Genomic DNA, 15,434 nt, shown 5'->3' on the forward strand with positions numbered 1-15,434 from the left:
GGTAGTAGATGCATGTGATCACCTCTGCTGGAATCTAATACAATATGGCGTCCCCATCCTGCTCACCTTATGCTTTCACCGGTAAAAAAAAATAAAAGAGGAAAAAGAGAGTTGACATTGATGACAAAACAGCAGAGCAGCATTCAGTCTGAGGCTTTCAGCGACAGATGAAGACACAATGCGAGGCCAGATAAAAATATATCTAAATACTCTGCGACTGCGCTTCGCTGCGATGATACAGTGACGCAATGCTAATGCACACAAGACAGGATGTGGTATTTTTGGTTGCACGGGAGACGAGGGGGGGGGGGGTTTGAGAGAGAGATTAATAGAGCACGAAGTTTGGGAGTGCTCAAGTCATCATAACAATGTCAAGCATAGACATTGTAGACATGTGTGCAGGTGAAGTGAAGTGATGCTGTCACTTGTCGCAGTCACGTTGGCAAGAAATCTCAACGTCATCGCTCACTTCAAAGTGCGAAAAAGTTTGCCATCAACAGAGCACAGAGAGCCACGTACAGGTGCACAGCACGATCATGGTAGTGACAGAAAGAAAAAACCTTGTTCTTGACGTAGATATCTGCTGCAAAAACTAAAGAAAAGCTGAAGAAAACTTCAAAATGACAAATTATCAGGAAAGATAGCGCAAATAATGCATTTCCCCCCAAGCTCAACAGCCGCATATGTACCCCACAAGCGATTTGTCGTTGGCAAAATAGAATCCAGTTGGATGAGAAGGCTCACAGCTGGACGTCTGCTGAGGTAGGGCACTCATAAAAAAGTCACTGTCATAAGTACATGTATCACCCCTGCACTCAAGATATATGCAGTTCAGGTCACCGAGTGCGTGATGACCAGTGATTACATAACAACGCTGGGGCTGCCAGGATCCTGTTCACAACTTACAGGAAAAACATGAGTCAAACAAAATGTCACTTCCTCCAAAGACGCCATTTGATAGACGTTCACATCATGGATGACCAGTACAGAAACATTTTGACACTAACATTGGGACAACATCGGTTGCTGTCAGAGAAAATGAACGAGGCATCACTCTGTTCGAATGGTATACATAACAATGGGGAGACAAATCTGCGAATGGAGTATGACTTTCCCAATAGAAACGCAGATAAGAGGAGTGACACGTCATCAGGGTTGAGCTCCCAAACTCTTCTCCTCTTGTCAGAAAAACTAAATGACAGCTGCTGACGTAGCTTGAAAATGATGGCTCTGATTTTTTCCCCCGCACTCTTTCTTTTCTTTCTTTCTTTCTGGCCAAGACTCACAAAACTCACATCAAAAGAGTATCTGAGAAGAAGTCTCCATTTGAGTCAATTTCCCCTCAACCGAACTGGAGACAGCAAAATATCTCTCCCTTTAATACCCTCTCTCTATCTATCTCTGTAGAAAAAGGATGATAATAAGGAACGCTACCGTTTATGTTACAGGCTATTGTTTGGCGCAAACTTGGCATTTTTCCCTAAAATTTGAAGAAGGCTGTGACTGCAGGCTCAGTGATCCCACGTTTGAGAGGGTACTCTTGCCGAAAACCCATGCTAATCAGTAAAAAATGTATTTCTCCTGCAGGATAGTCGCAAAGGCAATCTTTGAAATAAAAAATACCCCCCTCCCACAAAAAAAAAAAAAAGACTAGACTTGGAATTTGTCAACACTGACAAATTAGGTGATCCGATCTGTTCGTAAATCAACGATTTGAGTCTCCTGATCCCAATAGGCATGACCATACCGGTTTCATCTGTGTTTAGTGGACATTGGCCGTGTGATGTTTGGATTCTCATTTAGAAAAGGGAGTCAGACCTGCCATCTATGGTACACAATTCCGTATACACTAACGAAGATACAGAATGAAGTATGTTTGACCTTTGACCCCACTTTGCACAGGAAGAAAGAAGCAATGAAATTAACTTTCATGAATGGTCCAACTCTCCCTGTGTCATCATCACTCTGAAAGAGTAGACATTGTGCATCCATTAGCTTTAAATGCCATCAAATTTCCATTTCTATCTCTGTCTTTTTGGGGGGAGGGGGTAGGACGGGTCATGTTGTTTGACCTTGGAAAGTAACACCACTGAATGAATAAATAAATGAATGAAATAGATAAATGCATTAAACTTCATTTTAATTTGAATTGAATTTGAAATTATAGCATGTGGTCTAATAACAATGAAATAATTTTACATCCTCAGTTCACATCTGGGCCCCATTTCATAAAGAGTTGATATGATAGCAACTCTTGCAGGAATGGCAATTTGTCATGGCAATGACAAGAATCCAGCTTCCTGATTGGCTGTTGCTATGGGAAGTTGCCATTCCAGCAAGAGTTGCATATCTTACCAACTCTCTAACGAAATTGGGCCCAGATCTTTCATATCTTTCTCACTTCTAGCAAGGAGCTTGAGAAGCTCCTTGCTTCTACAGTGAAAGAAGACAATGCAGGAAGTCATGGCACAAGGTTTCCATGGGCCCTTGTAATTGGCAGATAACCACCAAAATCTTGCACAAAAAAGAGGGCACCCCCCCCCCCCTTCAAAGACCCCATTGCCGGAATAACAAACAATTGGATTAAAGTGGTGCAGGGATTGAAGAAATGAACATCTCTCTCTACTTGAACATGTGATTCTCTCTCTCTTTAGTTTGAAATAGGTGATTCTTCTTCTTCTCTTTTTTTTTTTTGCCAGTTTGAGATAAGTGTTCCCAAAAGAGGCTTCCCTGAGTCAGTCTTTGTTTTGCGTTTTCTTCCGCTACTCTCAATGAAATCTTGGCAGAAAATCTTTCCCTGCATCATGGGAAGTTGGCATTAGATGCAATTAATCACTTTCCAGCTCTGGCCGTGGGGAAACATATATGAATATGATCTACATATTCATATATATATATTTTTTCCTCTCTCTCTCTCTTTAGTCAGATCCTGTGCATTTTGATAATTCAATGTTTAGGCACAACCAGCATTATGCAACTTGAAACGACTGAACCTCACAACAAGCACAACTGCCATGGCAACAATGAGGCAAAATGTATATACAGCTGTACCTGATTGGTCATTGTTTGCGCACCCATTGTCATGGTAACTATGAAGAATGTGAATGTTTTATTGCTGCTGGAGTATGTAAAACAGAGCTAAAGTTGACATTCCCTATTAACGATTTTTTTTCCTTTGGTGATGAATAGCAATTATGTTTACTGTTTTCATATTGACTTCAATTTTTCCGTGGCATGTCATGCATCATTTATACTTAAAGGGATAGTATTGCATTGGTTTAAGTGAGGAGTCAGCCTTTGACTTTATTAAGATAATGAGAAACCACTTCATGAAATGTTCAAGAGCATGCAATTCTAAGAGGAATTCAAAGTTTATTTGATGAAAATCGTTTTTGAAATGCCTGAGATATCCAAAAACAAAGTAAAACAAAGCAATCCTAATAAAAGGTGGGTCCTTTTATTTGGATTGCTTTGCTTTGGATTTCTAAGCCATTTCAAAAACTGATTGTCATCAAATAAACTTGGAACTCCCCAAATATATAAAATATAGAAATATATGCTCTTTCATATGTCAGAGGAGTTTTCTCATTATCTAAAAAAAACAAACATAATAATCATCAAAAAAAGGTTGAAAACCTGAAGCCCCATCACAACGGAAACTGTACCAACCCACTTGTGTAACCATCCTACCCCACTTGTACCATCCCACTTGTGTAATTAGTGCATATAAACCGATTGGTAATAAACGATAAAGGCTACAGTCACATGATTATTAGCATTACCCGATGGTTTGATCCTCATCCATGTACAACTTGTGGTGCCCCCATCCCCTTATGCACTGAAGGTGCCTCAGTGTATTTGGCAAAATCTGACACCATCAATGATATCATGAATCGCCTGCATTACAAACTCTGAAATAATGAGGCCCAAGCATGGATTTCTCCAGGGCTCTCTTCAAGACCGGAAAATCTGGCCAAAACCAAGTCGTCTCCACAGAGTTCCCCCCTTGGGAGTTTCCATGAGTCTGGATAGGAAGGGGGCTGCACATGCCAAGGGGATCACAGGCATATCGGCTCTATCTTCTACTGGACCCCTGTAAGACCAGGAACTGCTATCTTCCTAGTCCAGGCAGACCAGGGCCCCCCTGGGGACAGAAAGCATTTGTCACATCCTGCACAGGGGAGGGTTAGGGCATGGACCTACATGGTCTTGGGGAGGGGGTGGTGGGGAGAATTTAGTCTCTTGCCTCTCTACCACAACTTTATTAATCCCACATGTATTTCCAAATCACAATGTTGTTGTTAATTTTTTTTTTCTGCAATCATATGACGCATCATTAGTAAAGCCTAACAAAAAGTCAGTGACCACTGATACTCGCTGAGCTATGATCTTTTAATCCCCCGAACTCTACGCTTTCCAATTGTCTCTATGGGTTTGAAGATTCTCTTTGTGACAAATGGGGAGGTAGAAGCTGACACAAGATTGAATGAAGACTTAATAAAGATAAGAATAAAAATAAAAATTGCAACTGATTGACAAACTGCCCTACATCGACGTAAATAAGCACTGAATTGATCAGTGTTTTAGTAGTAGCCATGATAAAAAATCATGAAAATTATGAAATTTCAAAGTTCCACATGCTTTCATGAAACAGTGAAAATTTAGGAACTATCACAAACAAAAACTGGAAGGGGTGATAAAGCCACTTTTCATCTGTACACAAATTTACCTTAAAAATTTCTTTTTAATTTCTTTTTCTCTTTTACTTCAAAGCAGGATGAGTGAAGGTACCCTTTGTATCAAGTTGCCAAAGTCTTGTTACAATGATATCGATTTTAGGGGGAATTGGGTCATACTTTTCCAAATCACTGACCACAAATATGATTTTCATCTTAGCCATGGACTTGGCATGAGACTCAAAAGCATGATTTTGCCTCACTCACAGCCTCTATCACCTGTTTCCTCACACGTAGAGAAGATCTCTAAAGATATATGTGGCATTGCCACATCCCCGGCAAAACCATGTATCATGTTCTCTTTCGAGGAAAAACATGATATTTTCATCAAATTGCCATGCGGGCACGACAGTTTTGACTGTGGTCGACTACAGCGGGATAAAGCTGGAATAATTTTTTTGAAGTTGTCCCCTTGCCAGCGGATAATTGCTGAATGCAAGGCAGAAAGTTTCCAAGGGGATCTCTTTCCAAATACCACGAGCAGATAAGCCAAAAACTAAAAAGTGCTTTCTGTTTCTCTTAAAGATGAAAATGCTGAAGACCTTGACCTTCGTAGATTTGCTCCTCTGAAAAAAAAGATGGTATCGTGAGAGACACACCTTTTAAGCTTGTCTCAAGAGAGATGAGAAATAGATCTACTCTATAATCCACAGAAGCCACTTGAGTGTCTGCACATACACAGCAAAGCCCACTTCACACTCGAAATCTAAGAAGAGCCTAAAATGCTCCTTAATTGTAAAAGGGCATCTACAAGAGACATTGCTTGAACAAGGAAACAAATATGCGTGAATGAAGTCATGGATAATTTCTCATTCTATTTCTATTCAACAGGAAAAATGAAATTAATACATCCATTTTGAATGTCAGATTCACAGTTCTGAAGGCACAAGCATGATCAACAGGCCATATTTGTCAGAATTCAATAGGATAAAATGATGTATAGACTTTAATGGTTGCAATATGGTAAAACTCTGAACACAAATGACATACAACTGATAATATCTGTGTGCACAATCATGTACAAGTCATCAGTTGGTCAACTTTTTATATGATTAACCCGTTGAGGACTGTTTGATTTTGCTACAACACGCATTTCCCATAGACCCCTGCCTGAGTATACTCGGGACTCGTCCTCAACGGGTTAATGTTAAATGTAATTCACAAAGAAAATTTGAGCAGCCACCTGGAATTTGCACACAGTACAAAATTATTCACAGTGAAAATGCATGCAACTATGTGCTTACCAAGGATCACAAACCATGTGTGCACATTTAGACAAATTTTACACACTGTTAGATACGTAGACATACACACTGTTAGACACGTAGATATACACAATATTAGCTTCAGTATTATGGCACATGCATATATAAGAATACAGGTGACTCCTGTTATAATGAAGTCTTTGGGACACACAGATTTCTTTTACTGTATTGAAATTTTGCTATAGGCCTAGCCGAACAGTAGAATATATAAAGATATATCGATGATAATTTTGGGACATGAATTTTTTCTTCGTTGGAGCAAGAATTTTGTTAAAACTGTGTTCGTTATAACAGGAGTACACTGTATTTACAATCAAAAACCTACACTGCATTACACAAGTATCACAACATAACACAAAGAAAATATAGTTTTTGTTGCAACAAGCGTACACTTGTAAATCCGCATAACATTATTTTTCACACAATTTGCACAGCTTTAAGTGATTGGCTCCAAAAGCACGCTTTTATTTTCTTTTTAATACAAAAGTGTTTCCATGTGATTTTGTCACCAGCTAGTAAAGAAGCTTATATGTCAGTGTATTAACTTTGTCATTTAGGCAGCACTACCATACGCAGCATGTACTGTATATGCCATATAATTTTTGGGAACTGGGACTACCGGGCAATTTTGCTGGTGGTAAAATTTGTGATCACAAAGTATAGTCATGAACAGAGTTATGTTTTCGTGCATGTCGCATTGATGTTGAGATCAGAGTTAATACTTTCGCATAATTTTGAATTTGTGAATAGCAACCGACTTGTGAAATTTGCAAAAAAATAAAAACCTTGCAAAATATACGGCACATACATGTACAGTATCTAAAGCAAGTGACAAATAGATCCAAAGTAGATGAAATTCAAGAGAGATCGTTACCTGCTGGAGATAAGGTGGTAGTTGTCCCTCTTCGGGGACTCTCGTCAGCGTCGTTTGAGTCTGAATGGAAGATGAAGAGAAGAGTAGGTGGTCTTACAGTGATACCAATTTCTGCCATTCTCATTATCATCATCATCATTATCATCATCATCGTCGTCATCATCATTTACCATCATCATCTTTAATTACGTACCATCATCTTCATCATCACGATCATTATCATCATTATCATCGTCATCTTTACCACCATCATCTTCATCATCACCATCATTCTCGTCATTATCATCAGGGGTCGCACTTAACTTTTTTAAAACTAGCCAGGCGGACTACTTAGAATCAATTTTGACACTGAAGCAATATTTTGGCTAGCCAGACGGACTAGTAACTTCAGAATTTTTCAATTTTTAGCTAGTCCGACGTGATTTTGGGTGGCCAATGGCCAGCGGACAATCGCCAATTTCGAACCCTGATCATCATCATGTTTATCATCGTCATCATTATCACCATCACTATCACCATCATCACCATTTCAATCCTCACTACCGTCACCTTCATCATTGTCGTCATCATAAAGCACAACAAAAGCTAGTCTAAACAGTCCCATGCAATCAGACATGCAGTCAAGCTGTACAGAGAGCTTTGAAGTCGTTGAACTCTCCAACCTCTATTCGAACCCCAAACACACTTTAACCCATTGCTTTCACAAACCAGGCTTAGGCCTATTTGTGTAATTATTAGGGGATATAGCTACATTTCTTTTGCAAATGGTTGACTTGTTTAAATGGCAGTGCAGCTGAAAAAACCCCCCACAAGGATATTCTCAAAAGACTCCAATTTCCTGGGGGGAGAAATCCTCACATGCACATGCTTGTTTTTGTTTTTGTTTTAAACATACAGCTGAAGTGTAAGAATGACGAAGCCAAGTAGCTGCCTCACACCTACAATGTATTGTACCAGTCAATCTCTTTAGTTTCAACAGTCTTCATTTCTCTCTCTCTCTCTTTCTCTTAGATTATATCTAATATTACTTGAATTATCTCTTCGAAAAAATGGCTTGATATTGAGGTGTAATGGAACATCTTGGTCTGCAAACCATTGCCAAAACAAATCAACACTTGACTCACAAGCAAATTAGAAAAACAAATTAGAAAAAAAAACACCAACAACAACTCTCAATATATTTTCACCTGTATAGGCAGTATATTCAACCAGCAGAAGAAATTATGCTGAAGTTCCCTTTAATAAAGCTTTTGAACCATTTCTATGTTTGCCATTGTGAAGTGGAAATGGGAAAAAAAAATCTGAGTCCAAATTTGCTTTATTCCTTGTACATGTTTTCCATGTAGTCTCCTACTTTTATCCCCCTCCCCCTTAAAAAAAAGAAATAGAAAAAGAAAAAAAGAAATTCCAAATATCACAAGTTCTGGGTATATCATGTACACGGCATCTGAACTTATCTCAGTGAGAGAGGCGCTATTTCTTCTTGGCCTCAACCTCCCTCTGACCCCATCTTCCCCACCCCCTCCCCTCTCCCCTCCCCCCCCCCCCCACTAAACACCATCACTCTGCCAATGTGAGCCATTACTTGCAGTAATGCTATGCTCCCAGTCTTCGTGGAAGCTTTCGTTTCGTTTCGTTGTCGCTTTTGTTTCCGCGCATCTGCTGGGACACCGAATTTCCATGTTTTGGCACGCAAAGCAACCGTGGCTGGCGTGACTAAGATGAGCCACGCACGCACATCCTTGCCAAAATATCTTGCAGATTTCTCTGCACCTCGCCAGTTCTTTCTCATTCTACATCAATCAAAGCATAGAGAGCAGCAACACCCCTCCCCCCCCCCCTCCCAAAATAAAAAAAGGAACAACAATAGACAATGGACTCCCACAACAATCCATGAGACGGAAGGAAACTTTCGGACGTAACGACACCCTAAGGACGGCTGAATCATAGGGAGAGAGCAGGAATTCAGTGGGAGCATGTCCCCCATAAATTGATGAATGCAGTCATGTAGAGATTTTGGGTTTGTGGACCCCTGGGAGTTTAAAGAGGGAGACTAATCAGCCTGTGAGCTGGAAATGGTCTTCTCATTTCTCGCAGGAAGCGAGTTCGGCTGGTTGACTAACTGAACACATCCTCGTGGAGTACCAGTTCAAAATTAAGTGACTCTTTCACGCTACCTGTGACAGTATAGATGCATGACATGTGTCGTCCTATTGCTGCGCCGACAATGGTTAGGCGTATATGGGCTGTTGCACGTGATGCGTGCGACACGTGTGAGTGATCTGTTCATTAGCCTTCAAATACCTTCCCCTACCCCTCTAATGAGCTGACTGGTCTGAACTGTCTGACCCCCTAAATATGTCTATTTACCGGACTAACTACTGACCTGGTGCCATGTGTCCTGATTTAAAGACTGTTTTGGGTGCAGATAGAAGTTGATACTTTTCTATTACCATAAGAGAATTTCAAGTCTTTATCTATGGCTCCTAGAATAGACATTAAGTGCTGGGCTGAAAAGAATGGGATACTTTTTTTTTCTCATACAAATAATGAATGGTCTAAACTATATGGTGTACAACAAAATAGACATTTGAGAGAATCAAAATCTTAATGTGAACGACATTGTGAATGAAAAATGTCCAGCAATCTTCCAGCATTTTAGTTTGTTTGTTTTGTTTTTGGGTGGAGGTACTATAACAAAACAAAATGACACAGAAGCAAATACTGCCTCTAGCACCCTTTTGGTTGCAAGTACAAAAAAAAAGAATAAGAAAAAAAAGGTTGGAGCACCAAGAAAAGTAAATCACCCAATGAAGGTACTATAAATGAACACTTGAGTTGGGATTGAGGTCTCTTTTGCTCTATATGACAAGTTGTTACGGGATGGGTAGGAGTGATCACGGTGTGGAAGGGGGGGGGGGGTGATATTCAGGGTTACATGGATTGGTGGATATGTCGATCATGTTGTCTCGCTTGCTATCAGTTCCTCACTCGTCCTTTGAGAATAGCATCCCAGCACATTCCCAGTGATAGATAAGGATCTTGTCATGCAGTATTACTCAATCTAGCCCCTACAGAACTTTCAGAAATAAGATCAGATTTTTGTTGTTTCTTCTTGAGGGGGGTGGGGCAAGTCTGTGTCTGTGCCTCCAAACAGATTTGGAGCTTGTTAATAAGGTTATCTTTCTCTTTTTATACTGTGATTACATCTACATACATGCCCTTCACCCCTATCAAATATCAAGATCTCGGATAATGTGCATATTTCATTTCTCTTTCTGACAATCTACCCTTCCTTGACATAAGCCTGACTTTCACACTGGGTCTCGCATCATGGGGAAAACCCAGTGCCGCAGGACTTTCCCCAAAAAAACCATAGTGTGGACGCTCACCAGGACTTCTCCAATCTCCTGGTGTTCCTGCCGAGCTTGATAGTGCTCAGCTGTATTCATTAAATGTGTGCCTGCGCTAACCCTGGTGTCAAATGGTAAGGCTGTCCCCAAACCCAATTGTCCAGCAGCTTGGGAAATTTTGGACAATTAAATGGCATGGACAGTCACTTGTATGATAAAACAAGATAACATCTCTCACGACTGTCCCCACAATGCTGGACCCAGCATGAAAGTGGGGACAGTGTATCATCACAACTACATATCATAACCCCCGCATTCACATTGGTTCCCGCATTACCGGGACAGTCACAAGAGATCTTATCTTTTTTTATGACTGACCGTCCACACTACTATCCAGACTGTCCCCAAGTCTGCGGGGCAATCGGGGCTTGGGGCGAGCCCTGCCACATCAAACCAGACTTCGCACATGCGCAAATTTGATAAATACTGAGCTGGGCACTACTGCCCAAGATCACTCTCCCCTGTGCCAAGCATTTACATTATGGTTTGGAGGGGAAAACCCTGTGGTGCTGGATGTGGGGACTTCGGGGAATGATGGTACACTGTACATGCAAGTGTGAGTGAGAGGCTGCAATTTGGATATAACCCTCCCCCCCCCCCTCCCCCCACCACCACCATAGCCATATTACCTCAGGGAGACATGGTACATTTATGATTTTCAATGAGTTCAGACTGGTTCTACGTACATGCAAGATATTAAACGAAACAGAAAAACAACGGCACAGCACATACATGTATTACCAGAAGTACTGATTGATTAAATGCCTGTACAGAGGTGCCAAAAAACCCTCCTAGGCTTCAATCCAGTCTCCAGAAGTTGTTTTTTTTTTCACAAAATGGAGAGATATTGCATGCTATGTTTTCTTCCATGCAGCTGATTTGCAAAACAATTCCAGCCAGCTTTATGCGCTAAAAGCAGGAAACAAGCATTATATGACAATAACCTTGCAAAAACCAACAGTTTACAATGTATCAAAATAAAAGGGGATACAAGGCAAAATGGGGTACTTGCAAACAGGCTCAATAGGGGAATGGAAAATAGGCAAGGAAACAGAAATAAACGAAAACACAAGGACGGAAGAAGTCTACAACTATTCAAGGAGAGAAAGGCTCCTACATATTAGATAAATGAATCATCAACAACCGATCATGTAGATTATGCAATGAACATGAATAATAATGCAACCTTTTGTATTTCTAATAATTTTCAAACATGCATGATTTTCTTTTTCTCCTCTCTCTGTTTGTTTGGCTTTTTTTGGGTGGGGGGAGGTTAAGTGAAAATCATCCCAGATCATTGAAAATCATCCCCAATCATTGAAAATCATCCCCGATCATTGAAAATCATCCCCGATCATTAACTTCTATTCCTCCAGTTCTCTCTCTTGGTCAATGGATTTAAAAGAAAGAAAAAGTTTGACAATTTTGTGTGTGAATTTTAAGTTATTGGCAATTGTTTACATCTACATACTGCCTTATTGCTATTGTTGTTTATTTCTGCCATGCTGTGTTCAAGCCCCTGCCAATATCTTCGGCAACGACATTGACTCTGTCATATGAGCCATCAGTTGGGACGTACATGTATTTCTGTTTGAAAGAGCTGGAAGGTGCATGAAAATTGATGGATCAGCTGTGACAGAAAATGGCAAAGAAAGTGGAAAGGGTGCACTTTAAACAGGCAGACATTCTGGAATGCAACATATCCTTCCCCTCCCCCTTCAAAAAAATAAAAAATAAATAAATAAATAAAAATGGAGCATTTCAGCCGAACGGCAAACTTTTCAACTAAAGACAGAAAGAGAAACTATAAAGGGAAAAGGAGAAGCAGTTGACTATAATACTATGCGAAAAGGGGGAGGGCAAATCTCCAGCAAAGTCACTTTCCACGGCAAAAGGTGTTATGAATCACTAATTATCTGAAAGGTCATGGTTTTGGAAAGGGGATATCTCCCTCTCTCTTTCATTTAATCTCTCCCAGCTCTCTTCACATAACACTCCCTCTCTAAATTTGCTTGCTTTTTTTTTTCCTTTTTGGGTGATAGCCAAGGAAGGAAATGAGCCAGTAAACACAGAGTGAGGGTCAATAAAAAGAGAGCACAAAGTTTTTTGAAGGACTTTTCCCCTTGTATGACCCCCTCCACTTTCCTCCCCAAACATTTGTCCCACAAGTAGATGCATCTAAACAATTGTGCAGTATTCTTTGATCACCGTGAAATTCAATGGAATTATTAATGCCATGACCCATGATATCTGTGCATTATGCCTGTAGCTGACATGTGTTTGGTCTCAAGTTGTAATCCATTGTCAAGGAAGACTTGGCAGATTCCAGACAAGGTCTCAAAATCCTGTAGATAAGGGGTTAAGGGACATACATTGTAGCAGTCGGGGAGCTCTTCTAGATTTAAGGGACCAGTTTGCACTGAAAACAAAGAAATGCCACGGCCTTTTCCCAATAGTATACCCAGAAACTAGACGAAATATTGGCACTACTTATTTTTCACAGTGTACTATTATACTACACTTTCCAACTTCCATGAGACCAACTTCTACTTGGATGTATTGATTCAAACCCCAAATCTAAATGCGATCACTTCAAAAGCTGCCTCAGAAATATCAGATGTTTCATAAGTTAAAACGACAGACAAGCACCAGTGCATTAGCTACATATAATGCAGATACTTTTGTAAAAAAATTAGTCTGGTTTGAGGGAATTTTAGGGGTAAAAGATATGAAAAACTTAAACTGCACTTGATGACCCTGAAGCCATAATGGTTGAGGTTCAAACGGCTCTGATGGAATCAGACTCCCCCTGGCCCAAATGACTTGTTCCCATAAGTATGACTGGTAATCCAAAAGTATGCATGTACACTTTGGACATCTCTATGGAATCTTGGCAGCTATTTCATGCATGGAGACCATAAGACCCTGACATATGGAGCGCTGCAGTGCAACAGTCTACTGCCATCTACGGATTGCTGATGCATTTCGCTCAGTCACCAAGGCTGCCACAGACTTCATGCTGGCACGGTAATCGCAATCTTAATCGCAAAGAGTTGGTGGAGGACAAGAGTTAGGAAGGGGGTGGTTACCTGGCAGAGTAAGGATGTAGGGGGGTGAGTGTCCCGTGAGTGGGCGTTCCAGAAATCGATGGGCCCGACCCCACTTACCGACACCGAACCGGACGGGGTGGTCGCATCTGTGGTCGTCGAGTCTTCGTCGCCATCGTTTTCCTCGTTGGACTCGTCGCTGGACCGGGCCTCGATGTTCCGCATCACCGTGCTCTGCGAGACCCTGGCGCCAGGATCCAGCGCCAGCTTGCCGTCCGCTGCCCGCGAGTCGACAAGCCCCACTAGCTTTCCGCCGCCGTCATCGGCAGACATGTTCTTCACGACACTGGCGTCCATAATGATGTCATCGCGGGAGTCGCGCGGACGCTCCCTGACGTTGATGATCTTCTCCAGGGGCAGGGAGAGGTCTGGCTGGCTGCTGCCGTCCCCATCTTCGTCCCTCTCCTGAGGACTCTCCAGTCGCTGCGACGACCTCGAGGGCGATGGCGACGGGGAACGTATCAAGGACGAGGACGACGATGACGACACTCCGAGCCGATTTTCCTCCATCTCGACCTCGATGACCTGGGAGGACCGGTCCTCTTCCGTTCTCCGTTTCGTCGGCGCGTAGATTTTGTGGGAGTAATACGGAGGCGGGCTGACTTCGTCGGTGGGGGTGTCATAGTCATGGACATTAGGGAAGGCAGGCACTGAGTTTCCTGTAGAGGGAAAAGTAAGGGCACCAATGAACATCTGACCCAGGCCTGGTGCAGTCATTCAAAACAAATATCAAACCCATATAAAAATGAAAAATTTGTTCGCAAAAACCGATAAGTCCATTTTTGAAGATTTTGAAGTACTGTCTCTTTCATAAAGTACAAAATAATACCTCTTAAATGATATATTGGTCACTACATATAAAGGTACATTTTTGAAGTTATGGTCAAAAGAAGCAAATATTTTCTTATTATTCTCTTTATTTTTCTTGACCTTTAATCGCAAATATCTCCATTTGGCAAATATGGACTTATCGGTTTTTGCGAACAAACTCTTCAAATATTCTCACATTTCACATTCTATGTTGACATACCATGGCGTTATCTATCTACTGAAATGACAAATCATTCTGCCATACTACTCCCAAACCTTGTGGTATTGACTTTGATTCAGTCTTTCTTCAGCAATCATTGCATTATTTCATCTTTGCTCCATGAGCAAGTTTGATATTTTTTAATGATTCTTTACAGCTGTTGGAAGTAACAAAAAGTCTAGATCGATATAGCAGATAATTTTAGCAAATATATTTTTTAGTAAAATTGTTGTATAAAGTGCATTGGCAAGTGACTCAAATATATAAAACAGTATTCTGAGCATATAGATATGATCTGAATAGATAGCTGAGTCTTTTGTTGACCTGTTGAAAACATACTGATTTTTCCTATAACATGCATTTACCATTCACCCCAGCCCTAGAGTACACCAGACTAGTCTTCAACAGGTTTAGGTACAGTGTACTGTCATGTTTAATTTCATTTCATATTCTTCTTTCTTGCAGATATAATATAATTCCATAAACAGTTTTTATCATACAAATATGGAAAATGACATCCTTTACTTTGAGATCTGTTACTGTCATGTGCTCACATGCTGTACTTTAACTCTCTTTACTAGACTAGCAGTTGTGCACTACATATTTTACAACCACATGCCACTTCCTGACACATTGACACTGAAATTATTCATTTGGTGAGAATTCAAAGCACACTTGATTGCATATTTTAAAGTTTAGGAATTACTCACCATCTCTCCCTCCCCCACCCCCTCTCTCTCACTTTCTGCCCTCCCCCCCCTTTCTCTTCTTTTTTTCTCTTAAATCATTTATCACTGTCAGACTAAATAATATTCTGTATGGTCAAAAAAGAGATATCTGTCTGTCTGTCTGTCTTTCTCTTAAATCATATATCACTGTCAAATGGATCAATATGTTGTGAGATATTAAAAAAAGGAGAGAACTCTCACATACCTGCAGGCAGCTGATACCCCAACAATAAACTGAAAATGTCGTCAACAAGAGTATTTTCTGATTGGTTTCCACTGTT

At 40.7% G+C, this 15,434-nt stretch overlaps 1 protein-coding gene across 1 annotated transcript in view; it reads right to left on the minus strand.

Annotated features, from left to right (window-relative positions):
• LOC140242918 (SAM and SH3 domain-containing protein 1-like) overlaps nt 1-15,434 on the minus strand; it is a 101,249-nt gene that overhangs the window by 16,178 nt on the left and 69,637 nt on the right. Inside the window, 2 exon segments of the mRNA XM_072322665.1 lie at nt 6,876-6,935; nt 13,378-14,054. Of these exon segments, the coding sequence (XP_072178766.1) occupies nt 6,876-6,935; nt 13,378-14,054 (737 nt within the window).

The sequence above is a fragment of the Diadema setosum genome, chromosome 19 (genome assembly GCF_964275005.1).
Source record: "Diadema setosum chromosome 19, eeDiaSeto1, whole genome shotgun sequence".
NCBI classification, from domain to species: domain Eukaryota; kingdom Metazoa; phylum Echinodermata; class Echinoidea; order Diadematoida; family Diadematidae; genus Diadema; species Diadema setosum.